We start from the raw sequence: 15,094 nt of genomic DNA, 5'->3' as shown, positions 1-15,094 counted from the left end.
TGACCCTCTCACATATCTATTTTCAAGACATATCTCACCAATTTGTATGGAAAAATGGCTCTTTTTGCTTAGTGAATTCAATATAGAATATATTGACAAGAAATCAATTAAAGGGAAAATCATGGTAGATCAACTTGTAGAGGTTCCTTTACTAATAACCATCATCTCATTGTGGATTTCCCTTATAATAGTATCTTTAGTGCAGATGATACAGATTCGTGGAAATTATACTTCGATGGTTTATACACTCACAAAGGATCAAGTGTAGGATTACTTTTTGTCACTCTTCAAGATGGTTTTTTTCCTAAATTTTTTCAAGTTTTCCATGCACAAACAACATAGCAGAATATGAAGCCCTCATCAATTGTCTCAAAATAGTAGTCCAATGGAACATCAAACATATTTTCAGTTATAGGGACTTATAACTGATCATAAGTCAAGTAAATGATGAATATCAAACAAAAGATGAGAAGATAATCCCTTACAAAAAATGGTCAACAATATTAAGGAATACTTCACCTCCATCCAATTTGAGTAACTACCTAGACTTAACAAAAAAGTAGAAGATGGCATGGCCAACATCATTTTGCTACTAGATAAGCCACGAGATATTCCTCGTTGTGAATTATTACTAGAAAATCTATTCATGTTCACATATGATGTCCTTGATATGAAACTTGTTAGTGAATTTGTTGGTCCCAAGAATCCTTGGTATCATATATATACATAGCCTCACAATAACATCTTCCTACTAAACCTATCTTGCACTCAATGCAAACCCTTTACCCAACACTCTTCCCACATCACAATTCTTATTGGCAGCTTCTATTGAAGCTTTAATTCATGTACCATGATAGGCATTGTAGCCCATCATTACTCCACAGGTCATTTCTTGGTGGGGTTTTTATATAATTTGTAAGATTCGTCCACCCTCCTCCAATGGCCATTAGTTCATCATTAGTACTATCAAATACTTCACGAAACACATTGAAGCTATCGTACTTAAATATACTACTTGCTGACAAATCTCCAAGTTCATCTTTCATTACATCATATGTTGCTATGGAATCCCTTCTTCCATTGTCACTAACAATGGTAAATCATTTGATAATAATGAACTTCACACCCTTTGTGATTACTTCCTAATCCAACACCATTTGTCCACCTCATATTATGTAAATAACAATCAATTAAAAGCATATGATAAATCTCTCATAAAAATCCTCAAGAAGATAGTAAATGATAGTGGTCGTGACTAGCACCTTTAGCATAACATTGCACTTTGGCCTATTGCACTAGTATATGCATATCGACTAGTGTCAATCCATATTCACTTGTCTTTATCTCTAAAGGTGTCTCATCTATCAAGATCAAAATTCAATCATTGTGTGTTACCATAAGAAATCACATTAATGATGAAGAGTATCGAGTTGCGTGTTCGCATGAGCTTAAACCTCTTGATGAGTGATGCCTCAATGCCCTTAAACAATTTACAATTATATTAAAATGATCTATGTTGCAACTATAGTAAGAAAATCATAGCCCATGAGTTTGAGGTTGGTGATCTTGTCCTCAAGTAAAATAATAAAATTCTATAGGAGAGAGGTAAGGGTAATTTTGAGACCAATTGGTTAGGACCATATGTCACCAATTTACTAGACAAGCCCATCAACATCATGCATAGCAAATACTTTCATATTTAATATGAGGAATATAAACAAATAAATTTTGAAAAAATATAAAAAATATAAAAAGTGAAAATAGTAAATATAAAATGTCCTTTGATGAAACCATTTTTGGTGGCACCTTGGACAAATACCATGGTGAAAACTTGCTCATGAACACCATGTATAATATACCAAACTTCACCATCTTTTAGGTCCTCATCTACAACCCATCCAAAATTTTACTTCATTCACCCATCCCTATTGTTGTCATCCACTACTTCATCCATACAATTTTGTCCTTTTTTTATACAAAGGGGAAGTGATTACCTCCTACTTTAGAATGAAGCTTGAGATGTGTCACTTGGATCACTTACACAATTGGACCTCTTCCATACTTAATGAGTTCCATGCTTTTCTCCACTATCCCATGAACACACTTTCATCTCCCATCACATTAATAATATTTGGTTTCCCTTGTATAATCCTATTCCATTTCTCCATCACTAGGTCCTTCCCTAACTACATTTTCTCCACACACTACACACTTGAAACATTGGGCTCTAATGTAAAAACAAGAACTAAACATTAAAATCAATATTATTTTAAGTGTTGAACCATTTGCAATTGTAAAAATTTCTTATTTCATCCATCATTTGCCTTCACAAGATGCATCCTTCCCCATATTAGGCATCATCACCATCCATTTATCTTATTAGCAAGTCGGCAAGAAGTTATTCTATTATATGTTTGTTGATAGTTGATTATTCACTTCTTTGATTTCTCTTTTGATTTTTTGAATTCTTTTTTATATTTTAATAAATCTTCTAACACATCTAAGTCTACTCATGGTCACCATTATCATTATATGTCAAGGTGTTCCTTGATTGGTTCACGTTGGGTGTGATCTATTTTTATGTGTTATGTTTGTTGGATGTTCTCTCACATAACCCACCAAAGTCGATCAGCTTGTGATGTAATGGTAACTCCTCTCTTTCTTTGATGGTTGCTTCCATACATACCCACAAAGCACATTAAATGCCTCAAGAGTGTTGGGGCATCATATTATTTGTTGTTTATTTAAGCATCAATTCATACACTAGATACATTATCACCTTGGTCTTCTTTACCCTAGGCCATAACATGCATTGCTATATTAAAATAAAGTTGCTCACCATATGTCAATATCATACACCATTCAAAAAAAAAATTCTCCATATCTCATCATTCATTGGCTTTATATCACCAAATTCATTTTCTATATTTCATTTTTCTTGCAACCCATTCTTCTTTCAAGTGCTCAGTGATGTTGCATTTTACACAACTAATTTCTAGATATCATCATCTCATTTTTCTATGGCATACCATTACCTTCTTCAATCCATTTCTTCTTTCATCATTCTCCTTGCATGACTAGGGCATATAATAATTTTCTTTATCTCCAATAATAAGTTTTTTTCATATCTAATCCATTTTATAATAGGTACTTTTCTTCTTTTTTAAACAATGCTACTTCAAACATTGTCTCAAAGAGGGGCAAAATGTAGAAACCTAAATAACGTCGCCTTTTTCCTTCACGATTTTGTCCTAACCAATCAAGTACACAATGTCCTCTTATCATTGACTAATCACCTAATTGACTATTAATCACCTAGGTCTTATAATATTTCATTGATCACTTAGGTTTGTATCACCCATTCATCACCTAAGACTTGTAATGTCTAAGCATTTAACTAGATAAATCCTAATTATTTAATTACGCTGGAGGTGTATAGCACTCACATATGGATGCAAAAACATATGTAATTAAAAAATAGAAGCATTTAATTTGATGTGTTTGTGACACTTAAATGCATGAAAAAAGAAGAAGAAAAAACATTACTCACTTTGAGTTTAACTAATCAATCAATTATGTCTATCTCCATCATGCAATAAGTTAACTTTGTAATCATCTCAATCTGATTTTATTAATTATGGGGAATTAATAATATACTAAATACAATAATATGATAATATAATAATAATGCAATCAATTAAAAAAAATCTTTGGTCTAAAGTTAAATAGAAATATTAAAATATAATAATAATAATTTGGAAATAAAAGATTTTTTAACTTTTGCAAAGAGTTTAATGGAAATATAAAAAATAAGAATATATTAAAACATAATAATATAATCATATCTTGATAAGAATTTAACATTAATTACAATTTCTTAGGAAGAGGGCTAATGTGGCCAGGTCAAGTTTTAAAGGTCCGATTTTAAGAGATGAGGCTTTAGTAGAGAATCAAATTCCAGGGGATGATGATGATTACAAACCTAGTGTGCAGGGCCATGACACGGGCCTTCACTTAGTGAACCTGGGTTATAGCATGTGTGTTCATGGCATACTAAATAATCCCCCTATTTTAAAAACATATTGCCCGAAATATCTTTTTTTGTCACCCCCCTCCCAATACACAATTTGAATTTAAAACCCCCCTATTTTGATAATATGTAGTATTTTTTCATAACCCGAATTAAAAAACCCCCTATTTTCACCAAATAGGCAATATATTGAGCTTTTTTTTTATATATTAAACCCCCCAATATGAATGCAAGTGATCCAATATTGCCGAGCCAGTGAAGCCCCAATGGACCATGACAATACCAACAAAGGTAGTTAGGGGGCTCACTCTTCTCCTCCCTCTCCTAGGGTTGGTGAGGAAAAAGCAAATCATTCATATGTTCCTAGACACTTGTAGCACTCCCCATTACTAAACTTCAAAAGAGAGGATTTGAAGGACCTACTTGGTGTTACCAAGGATGTTGCTTTTGATAAATTAAGAATGTCTAAATGGTTGTTTTAAGAAATTAACCATATTAATATTAACATATGTTCCATGAAGAGAAACATTGAAACCCGTGAAAAAAGAGAAGGTAGCTCCAAGTACATGAGGAGGATGACAAGAAAATGTTGGAAATTCTGGAAAATGTTGCCAAGGATGTCAACATCTTAAAAGTTGATTATGATGGGCGTATTGAAGCGCTTAAGGCTAAGATGAAGAATACCGATGATAATTTGATTAATTTAGTCAATATGAGTTATAAGACCATTCACAACAATGTAAGAACATAAAGGTCCTAGTTGATAAATGGTAAAAGCTTCAGTCCTCTAAATCTTTTGATAACACTTGCGTCGATTTGGATAATGTTGATAAGGGTAAATAGAGTATTGATGAGAAGGGTCTATGCTCTCAAACTCAGGGAAACTTAAAGAAGTTTGTGAAGCAAGAAAGATTGATTTGAAAGATATGAAGAATCTATCTCGGATTCTTGATCAGTTAGAGGTCAAGGTTGCGGAAGCCCTCAAAACTTGCCATTAGTGTCTTGTAGGTTTGGTTATTTTTCTTTGTTGTCGTGTGTTGATGTCTTTCTTGCTTGTATGTTTTCGAGTTTTTGTTAGCTATTGGCTGCTAGTTGCTATGAGTATCCTTATGATAGTGTTTTCTAAATGGGGTTTTGGGTCCATTCAAAACATGTTTTACCCTTATTCAAAAACATTAATTACAATATAGTAATATAATAATTTTTTAAGTGGAATAATGAACAAATATGATACCTTTGGGCATACAATACTATATTTATCTAAAGATAGGTATACTAGTTAAATTAGACTACCATTATTCATTGAGTTAAATTAATCATTCATTTTCATTATATATTTATAAATATTTATTCACTTATTTATTTAACACATTATTCACTAATAAATTAAATTTGCATCGCATGTCCATTAATAATCCAATCAATTAAATATTAAATTACTGAAATCCTCACCTAGTTGACTACCTAGTTCAATTAGTTCACTTGGACTTACTCTCAATCCTACTCATCAATCAAATCCATTTCTCTCATTCATGCAATGAGTTAACTATTCCATGCAAATAGTCAACTCCCCTTCACTCTCTATTGTACTTTGTTAACTACTCTATGTAGGTAGTTAACTTATCAATTAGATCTATTAATTCGACAATCAATTAACGAAAATAATTTATTTTAAACAAAAAATGAAATAGTTCTCAACTCTCTCATGGTTGCCACTCTCCTCCTCAATTCCTCTAATCATGAATTAAATCTAAAATTATGGATCAAATCCTAGCCTCGTTGATTCTCTTAAAAAATCTATAAATCAAATCTAATTTATAATCATTAGACAAATATTTGTTTTTATAACCAAATCCTATATGTTTGTAATCCAAATAATGATAATATCATGTTACAAAGAGTATCCACATACATATTTTGAAGCAATATCATGTCTTGAATTTAACAAAGGTTTTGGATACATTTCCTCTCATTACCTAATTGAAGGTTTACTTGGATAGAGTAGTATTTCAAATTCTATTTTTAATGCATTCATTTGTTTGCTCTATTTTCCATGCATTCAACACCAACAAATTTTGATATATATTTTTGAAAACATTAATATAAGGGTTAAATAATTGAAGACACGAATATCATCATTCTTGAATCTTTTTGTTTTCTTCTCTATTTTTAGAAACTTGTTCCAACAGGCAATAGAAACACAAACATTTCCAAAAACATGATAACATTCACCACCACACTAACTATTGATGTGGTTGTTAGTCACATACAAACATACATATACTTTTACAACATAATCATGTCTCTCTTAAATGCTTTTAAATTCACATGGATTCTATCATCCCAAACCTTTGATTTTGAGTCCTTGACTTACTATTTTCACTTAGGGTTTGTTGTATTGTATTGTTTGCATAAAGGGACTTACAATAGCATGGTCTTTATGTATAGGAGCTTTAAATAACAAGATCCATGATCATCTTACTAAATTCATTGATTACTAAACATGATTAAAGTCTCCTTAATTTGCAAAGTTCATGAGGAACTTCTATGTAGTTCTTTTGAAACTATCTAACATTTAAAGTTTGCAAATTTGCAAAAAACATTATAACGAAGATTTAAGGATTTGTTAAGATTTAGTTTGATTCTCTCATCTTTAGAAATTGTTTAACTAGATTTCCTAACTTGCAAAAGAATAAGCAAGATTAATATATGATCCTAAACAATTCTTCAAAAACTATGTGCTCAACTCTTGAAGTTTGAAAGCAAACAATTATTTTTGACAGTCTTAAGGATCATCAAGAATTTAGCTAGACTTTATCTAGTTCTTCAGACATTCATAACATTTCTCTAAATTGTTGCTAGCTCTTTCAAAGATGCCTCAATTTTTGTTCAAAATTATTATTTTTAGGAGATTTGAAAAAAATAACAAACAATTTAGGATAGAAGAGAAATAGTTGGAAAGAAATATATTTTCAGCTATTAGACATGCACCTCTTGAAAGAAATGTAAATTGAAGTATAGATTGATATTATTTCACAAAATTTATTGACAACTACATGTATAATAATGCAAAGCTTCTAAATTGTTCATAATGCTTCTATTCTTTCCTTGCTTGGTGTGATCTTACGCTTTAGGGGTTTTTGACCTTCCCTCCCTCAGTTGCACACCTGGATTTCAGAACATTGGAAGCCTCTTATTACTAGTAAAGTTCATATCTTCCTCATGGCTAAGGGGTTTTTTATTGCTAAGTTTGATAATGCTCTAGACACAAACAAAATATTATGTGACCATTTTTTTAGCTGGGAGGATAGATTTTTGTTAATGATTAAGCCTTGGCACTCTAATTTCAACCCTTCTACTAAAATGTTTAACAAGATTCTGATTTGGGTTCGGCTCCCTAATCTTCCCCTCCATTTATGGAATGATTATCTTTTAGAGGAAGTGGGTGAAGCCCTTGGAAATTTTTTGATGGTGGATGATGATTCCTATGGTGTTTTCCACTCCACCTTTGCCCGCATATTGGTTGATTTGGATGTTTCAAAAGGGTTGACTGTTGAGATTTTACTTCAATCTTCTAAGGGTTCTTGGGTCCAATCTTTGGACTATGAAGGGATTCCCTTCAGATGTAGAAGATGTTTTAAAACTAGTCATGCAGTCATGCATTTTGGTTTTGAGAAAAAGGCTATGATGGCCACTTGGTGGAAAGACACTTCTCATCACCATTATATGATCGAGAAGAAATCTGAACAACCTAGGATTTTTCCTGAGGTGGTTGCTTTGGAATCTCGAGATCTTGGGGCATCCTCTCTGGATGTCACAAATGGTGGGGTTGTTGCTGCTGCAACCCCTAATGTGAGAGTGAATGGGCCTTGGGATGCTAATTTTGGTGATAATGCTTTGGCAATTAATTCTAGTGGCCTTTCTGATAAGGTCATGCCCTCGGGAGGAATACAAATGTTATTTCTGCGACTGGGGCTACTGGCTTTCATTCACAAGAAAATGGGGCGTTGGTTTGGCATGACATGGCAGTGCAAGTGGAAGAGGGATGGATATTTGTTAAGGGTAAGAAAGCAAAGTTCTCTAAGCCTTCTTTTGACACGACTCTCCGCTCCCACAAGAGTAGCTCTAAAAGTAAATCTCAATGGTTCTTGTTCGAGGGTTGGTCTTAGGCTAGCTGCAAGCTATTCTTTTTGCAACCTTGTTTTTGGGTAGTTGGCTGCAAGTTGTTCTTTTCGTAGTCTTTTTTTCTTGGTTGTATGTGCTTTCATGTTCCTTATGTTTGGACAACTTTCTCGGATCCTTTCAAAATCTGATTGTATTGGGTTTCGGGTCCCCTCAAAACATGTTTTTGCTTTAATAAAAAACAATGCAAAGCTTCTAAGGAGAATAGATCAACATGCAAAATGGTTTTGCACACATCCAAATGTTGGTGCAACAATTGATATTCCTCAAGATTAAATCAGTTACAATCATCCAAAATGTACAATTTGGAATGGCCTCAAATTAACTTCAGCTTTACAACTCTCAACAAAATATACAAGTATTTCACTGACTCTAACAAAAACCATGAAGTAAACTTTAAATTAGCAATTCTCCAACTTAAGTTCCACAGTTGTCAACAATATATGATCCCTCAATAAGACTAGATTTGGTCCTTTTATAAACACAAATCAACAAGAATTAGTTTACAATGATCAACAATCAAAACCTCTCAATCAAAACTCAACAATGGTTGTTTGCAAGTAGCACATGAGTAATGTCATCATCTTGGACATTTGTCAACAGCTACTATATAGAATATCCTTTGGAAACATTCACATCTTTGCATCTAGATAGTTGGCATGAGGAATATTCTTTCCCAAATTTGTACCGTTACATAAATGGTGACAAACTACAACTTTTTTGAAATCTTCAAAAAAATGTCAACAAATTAATGGTGTGGCCTATAAATAAGCTAGACACTATCTTTTATCACTACATTTACTTTAAACTAGCTAAATTTTGTAGAGATTCATTGAATGAATTCACTACCAAAACCTAACAACTAACAACAATTCACCAAAATCGACAACTACTACCTTATTCACTATCACCAACATCCTCTAATATCACCTTATTTCCCAAAGGTTCTTGTCTTTGTGGACATTCACTAAAGGTTTAATAATACCTTCTTGGCCCACCTCCAAGGAAATATTCCATCTAGCCTTATTCTTGCCAAGGCCTTTATTTCATCATTTATTTTCATGGTGGCATTCTAGCAACCTCTTATTAAAATTTTCTTCTTTATGACTCTATCCATCACTTCCTCATTCAATTTGGATATAGGATCATTCAATGCTTCTACAAAAATTTCTTCAAACCTAATCATTATATGCCTGCCATCTACTAAACTACTCATGTCAATATTCTCCATAGCCAAACCATCAATAATTCCAACGTCCTGCTCTGTTAATTCCTTGGCCATTTGATGAAGAGAATCCATTTCGTCAAAGAAACCCTTGATCATATCTTTATCCCAGACTAATTACTTTAATCATGTCTTCAGCCTTAAGATATTTTTTTTGCATGGTATATTTTCCTTTAACAAGATATTGTAAACTAACTTTTCTAATGCTCTCAATCTCATCTCTTCATTAGAGACAATCTATCCTCACAATCCTTTAGGAGTTTTTCAACTTTCTTACTCCAATTTTTTGCTTCCTCGTACCTTCCCAAGGTAGTTTGCATAATTTCTTTCCCTAGTGATATTAGCCTGTATATATGATTATCTGTCGCAATAGCCTTACATTCTATTTTGGCCAAAGGAAACACTTGATCCTTAGAAAGAATCAATGGAATAAAAGGTATTGGTCTATGCTCTAACTTCGACCAATCAATTGTTTTAGGTTACTCTGGAATTCTACTTGTACCTTTAACTCCTTTTTCTTTTTATCCCTTTGCATTTGGGTGGCCAATGCATCAAATATTTTCTTTTAACTTGACTATTTATTGTTCACTTACAACATGACCTAAGTTGATAGTGGTGAGTTTATAATCCATGTGTCATATTCATCATACATTTGCCCACTAGTGCGATTGCAACTTGTCCAATCTTTACACCTATAACATCTATTATAATGAAGTGCATAGTCTTGGCCTAGATGTCTTTATTTTCCTCATCATACTCTTCAAATCTAAGGTCACTACTTGTACTCGTGGTTTTACTTGGCATTTACTAAGCAACCAATGGGTTGTACTAGTCTTGCATCTAGACAAATTGTTTGTTGTTGTTGTTCTCGGACAAAAGACTCATTCCCTATTTTACTAGGTTAATCCTTACATCTTGGTGTCTTTCCTCGATGTTTGTACAATTTAGAGCTTCTTCCCATTGTAGGAAATTTCAATCCCCAATTTCAATCCGTTTACCCATTTCATGAAAAGACAAATCAATGTCTATTAAGACTTCTTCATTTTAATGCATCTACTCATATTGGGACACATTTGTGTTCATGTATATCTCATCATTCTGAGTATGCCCACATGACTTTTGTTGTTCCAAAATTTCTCTTTCACTTGCATGCTCCTCCACTTGCTTCTTTTGAGGAGATTCAATTTGAACCTCTCCTTGGTGTTCACCAACAAGTTCTATCTTATGTTATACTCTTCTACCTCTAAGGGTAATTACATGTTGGTGTATTTGATCAAATCATCTATTGTTCCTATAATTTGGGCTTCTAATTTATTTACTTCTTGTCGGGTCCATGATGAATTATCTCGATCCATACTATATTCTTCCTTAACTACTTTTGATAAATCCACTAGGGAGGGCATAGCAATTTAAATTTTAGGTATAGGTGGCAATGCTTGGGCCGAATGACCTCTTGGTGGTGAAACCTTCTCTCTTGCCTCTACAATTTTTACTCCTTTAGAAGGACTAGGAGGTAATTTCTTGCCCTTATCACATTTAGCCACCTCCCCCTATTTGGCTTTGCCTTCATCTTTTTCCTTTTGTATAGTGTTTGTCACCAATGTCTTCTTTGGTATAGAAGAACATGCATCTAGTTGTCTACTAGTAGTGAGTGTCACCTATGTTGTGTGCCACGACAAGTTCAATGTTCCCCTATCTTGCTTGCACCTAAGCCATACAAACTCTTCTCTTATTCAACGTAAAGTCATCATAATTTGAATCATTTCTATTGGTAATTCTTGTAACATCCTCCTTGGGGTATGTGAGCTCAATATCAATTCAGGGCAGTGCATAGCGACAAGGATAGTTCCCACTTTGTCTAATTTGTTCAACATAATATTCTCTACCCATACTATCCAATTTGGATCATGTAACCCCTAATTTGTGTTGCTGATTTTTCCATAACCTTATTTGATTTGCGAGCGCAAGAACATCCCCCAAAATTCTTCTTTCACCTTTCTTCCGCTAGATGTCATTTATCATGTGGAGAGATAAAGTCCTATATTACCATCTAAAGGTAGGAATTTAAAGGCTAGGGAAAATTTGATTGAGTTTGCATTACAAGCCATTCTATAGAAATTTGGGTTATTTTCACGATATAATGCATGCAACACTTCAAAAGAAATTTAATTACCATGAAATATCAATGAATTGATCACAAATGATAGAGTATGTGGATATATACTTGTATTCACAATTTATTGAGTCAAACCTCTCTTCGTTAACCAAGAAAATGATGTCTACACCTAGTCATTACATATTAAGCCAATCGATCAAGAATCTCTACTACTATTAGCTCTCAAATTCTTTTACCTACTAATAATTTCACTAATCACCATAGCACTTACGATTCAATGATTTATTACTAAGTTTTGTTTAAGTGAAAATGTCTTCATTGATTTTGCCCCAACAAAGGTAGGAATATTTAACGTTCAAGATGGTAGGTCTACATTTAATGTTGAAGGTACATGAGATTTCAAAAAGACCAAATTCATGCAAAAGATCCATGTTAAACTAAACATGCAACACTTTTATCAACATCAAGTTCCCTTGGATGCCCCTTTTCCATGATTGCAAGATTTTACCATGCGAACAAAGCCAAGTGAACTAGACATAAAAATGTAAAAGGTGTGATTCCGATAGAGTTTTCCAATGATGACATCATTAGCGATAATGATGATATCAGCATGCCTAATTGAGGATAGATCTTTAAAATAAATTATATGGGCTAACGTCAATGTGGCATCGATAAATTTAGAGTGAAATGGACAAAATCAGCATGATAACATGTTGTCGTCCAGGTATGATGTGCAAACTATTCTAAGCAAACTACATCCTAAGGTCTAGTTGACACAAGGGCAGTTGGAACTTGCATTTCCACATAGGTCAAACAATTTACGAGAAAACCCAACTGACATGTGTAGATGAGGGATATAAATTTGTTTCTTGGTCTCAACAGCTCAACTAGCCAAAGACTCAAGAACTGAATCCAACATCCAACAATGGAGAACATGTAATAAAAATAAAACAAACAAAAGTACTAATCTAGCACACATGCATTCAATCAGAAATTTAACTCCATTGCTTTCCTACCTGTCATGATCTTGCACACTATTGATTTTGTTCTCAGATTTTAAGATAATGCACAAGAAGCTATGAAAGGACGGAAATGATTCGAGAATAAAAGGTGAGTATGCAACAAAACTACGTTACGACAACAAGATTTCAATAAGCGAGAGACAAATGAGAGGGGCAAATGACTTTAAATAGGAATCCTCATGGGAGAAACTCATGGTGCGAGAAATGTGTGATTAAATGAGGTAGTTAGAGATGAGCATTATCCCACATTAATTAAATGAATGCAATTAGGGGAGGAAGAAGGGAATAAATAGAAGATGGTTTTGTGAAAGGATGAAGATATTATAGAGATTACTAAATAGATAAATGCAAAGATTTAATAGTTAAAATGGAGGAAGAATAATGATTTAATGAATTGATGAAAACGATTTAATAAATTAATGAATTTTAATGATTTAAACATTAATATCCAATTAATTAATAAGATGGGTATGAGGAAAACTTTTATGTGTCTACAACATGTATACACGAGTAACCTTGTCTAACTTCCTATGTGAGATAGGTCAAGTGAACCAAACAAGTTTACTTAGGTGTAATTCAATAGCACATAGAATTTGCACAAGAAGGACAAATGTGACTAGATTAACACGAATGAAGACACAATAAACTAAATAGGTCTTGCAAAACAAACATTTTCATCTAAATGGAACATCAAAACCCATTAATGAAAAACTTGCACACTTCAAATTTTGCAAAAGTACAAAAGGCAACCTTAGCTAGTTTAAAGAGCTCTAACTATTTATGACGAGATTTAGACCGTTATGAGGACAATAGATCTTGAACAAGAAATCTTGAGATTTTTACTTGTATCCACCAACACAAACGAAAGTTAAAAAGAGGGGGTCCCTATTTTGTTGTTGGCAAAATGGATCATATTGTGAACGAGCATAACACCACCCCCTCACTAACTCATCCACTCTTTACTCAACCAAATGTCTCCAAGACAAAGGAATCAATAAATATTCGGATTACCAACTTCCTAGAGCTAAGATAGACGAGTCTGCATCCAAGTAAACAAAAACAATGATAATTGCTCTACTTTCAATAGTCTACTCTGTCTCCAATACCATATAAATTTCCTTTTTTCTTCCAAGGTCAACCGTTTGTGCATGCCATGTAGTCTGTTTTTTAAAAATTCTACACAAATCAAAATCATTATCATGACAAAAAAAAATTGATAGGAATGGGGATTCCCTGACATCCCCAAGTTAGTCACAAAATGTCTGTGTCTCTTGGCTCTCTTGGCCATACAAGGGATGTCAAGGATTCCCACCAACATACCTTTTTGGGGTTGGGGCTGCACCTAGGATGATACTCACTTCTGTAGGGACATCTCTCACCTGTAAGGAGTGGAGAGGTGGCAGTCATCCCCATCCTTGAGTCACAGGGAAGAGCCTCTCCCCCAAATGGCTCTTTTTTTTAGTAAAATAGGTCCATGTGGAACATTGATACTAATTATTAAATAATAACAGTGTACAACAAACTACATTTTTGTTGAGAAATGTGAATTTGATTATCTAAATCAAAATCAAAGATCACTCAAGTAATTACAGCTATGACCAGACTGAGTATATGACAATTATGATCTAAAAGAAATTAAAGGAATTTTAAGAAATGCTGACAATAGGAGATTTTGATCTTAAACTGAAACATGGAGGATATATTAGCTATCAGAATTTGATCTCAAAATAACAATAAGATCTATGGTTTGTGCAAGTGGATCTTACTGTTGCTTTAAATATAGAAAAAAGAAATAGGATTATTTGTCGAAAATTTTCAGAGAAATGTAATGGCCTGCAATTGGAATATCCACCTTTGCAATGGCATATGTAGAGAGCTTTCCCAAAATCACTTTATTGCATATGGCAAAGTACAAGTTTGGGAATTATCCCAGCCAGACAAATGCAAAGAATTGAAAAATTAATTGATTTGCATATTCAGTTATGAATTTGTACTCCAACCTACATATCAAAAGGTATAATTAACAATGCCACTCCTGGAAAAACTATAACAACTAAACAAGCATCTAAACAATCCCTGGCATGTCAACAGCAAACCCTTTATCATGTTGCTTTTGCAGTAACACATTTAGCACTTGAACCCCTCTTTATCATTGTCCAGAAAGCAGCAAAGTAGCGATTCTGAAATTGAATATCACATGAAAAGTAGTTAAAAAATAAACATCTATTACTACTCAATTTTGCAGCATTTACCTGAGAGTGTGTGATGGAAGTTAAGTATAAAGCCAGTGGAATTTAGACAAACAGATTTTCAATATTACTAACCCCTATAAGTGGAGATAGATTTACTACAGAAAAATTCTGCAACCATATCATATAGAAAGAAATGCCTAATGATTAATGTTAAGACTGAACTTACTTGCATCATGGATCTGAAATTCGCAGTGTAAGTTGTCTCGATAGTTTTCTCTGTCTGTTAAAAATCATGCAGGAACTAACCTATTAGTAAAATCAATAATG

At 33.4% G+C, this 15,094-nt stretch overlaps 1 protein-coding gene across 4 annotated transcripts in view; it reads right to left on the bottom strand.

Moving 5' to 3' along the window:
- Positions 1 to 14,353: 14,353 nt before the first annotated feature.
- LOC131073111 (uncharacterized) overlaps positions 14,354 to 15,094 on the bottom strand; it is a 269,602-nt gene continuing 268,861 nt past the window's right edge. For all 4 annotated transcript variants that reach the window (XM_058009495.2, XM_059211076.1, XM_058009502.2 and 1 more), the window contains exons 16-17: positions 14,994 to 15,047; positions 14,354 to 14,755 (exon numbers count right to left, since the gene is read on the bottom strand). In XM_058009495.2, coding sequence (XP_057865478.2) covers positions 14,678 to 14,755; positions 14,994 to 15,047 — 132 coding nt within the window. In that variant the 3' untranslated portion in view covers positions 14,354 to 14,677. The remainder of the gene's footprint in view (positions 14,756 to 14,993; positions 15,048 to 15,094) is intronic.

Source organism: Cryptomeria japonica, chromosome 9 (genome assembly GCF_030272615.1).
Source record: "Cryptomeria japonica chromosome 9, Sugi_1.0, whole genome shotgun sequence".
Taxonomy (NCBI): Eukaryota; Viridiplantae; Streptophyta; class Pinopsida; order Cupressales; family Cupressaceae; genus Cryptomeria; species Cryptomeria japonica.
The sequence above is the reverse complement of the archived record's forward strand: the minus strand, read 5'-3'. Positions and strand labels throughout refer to the sequence as shown.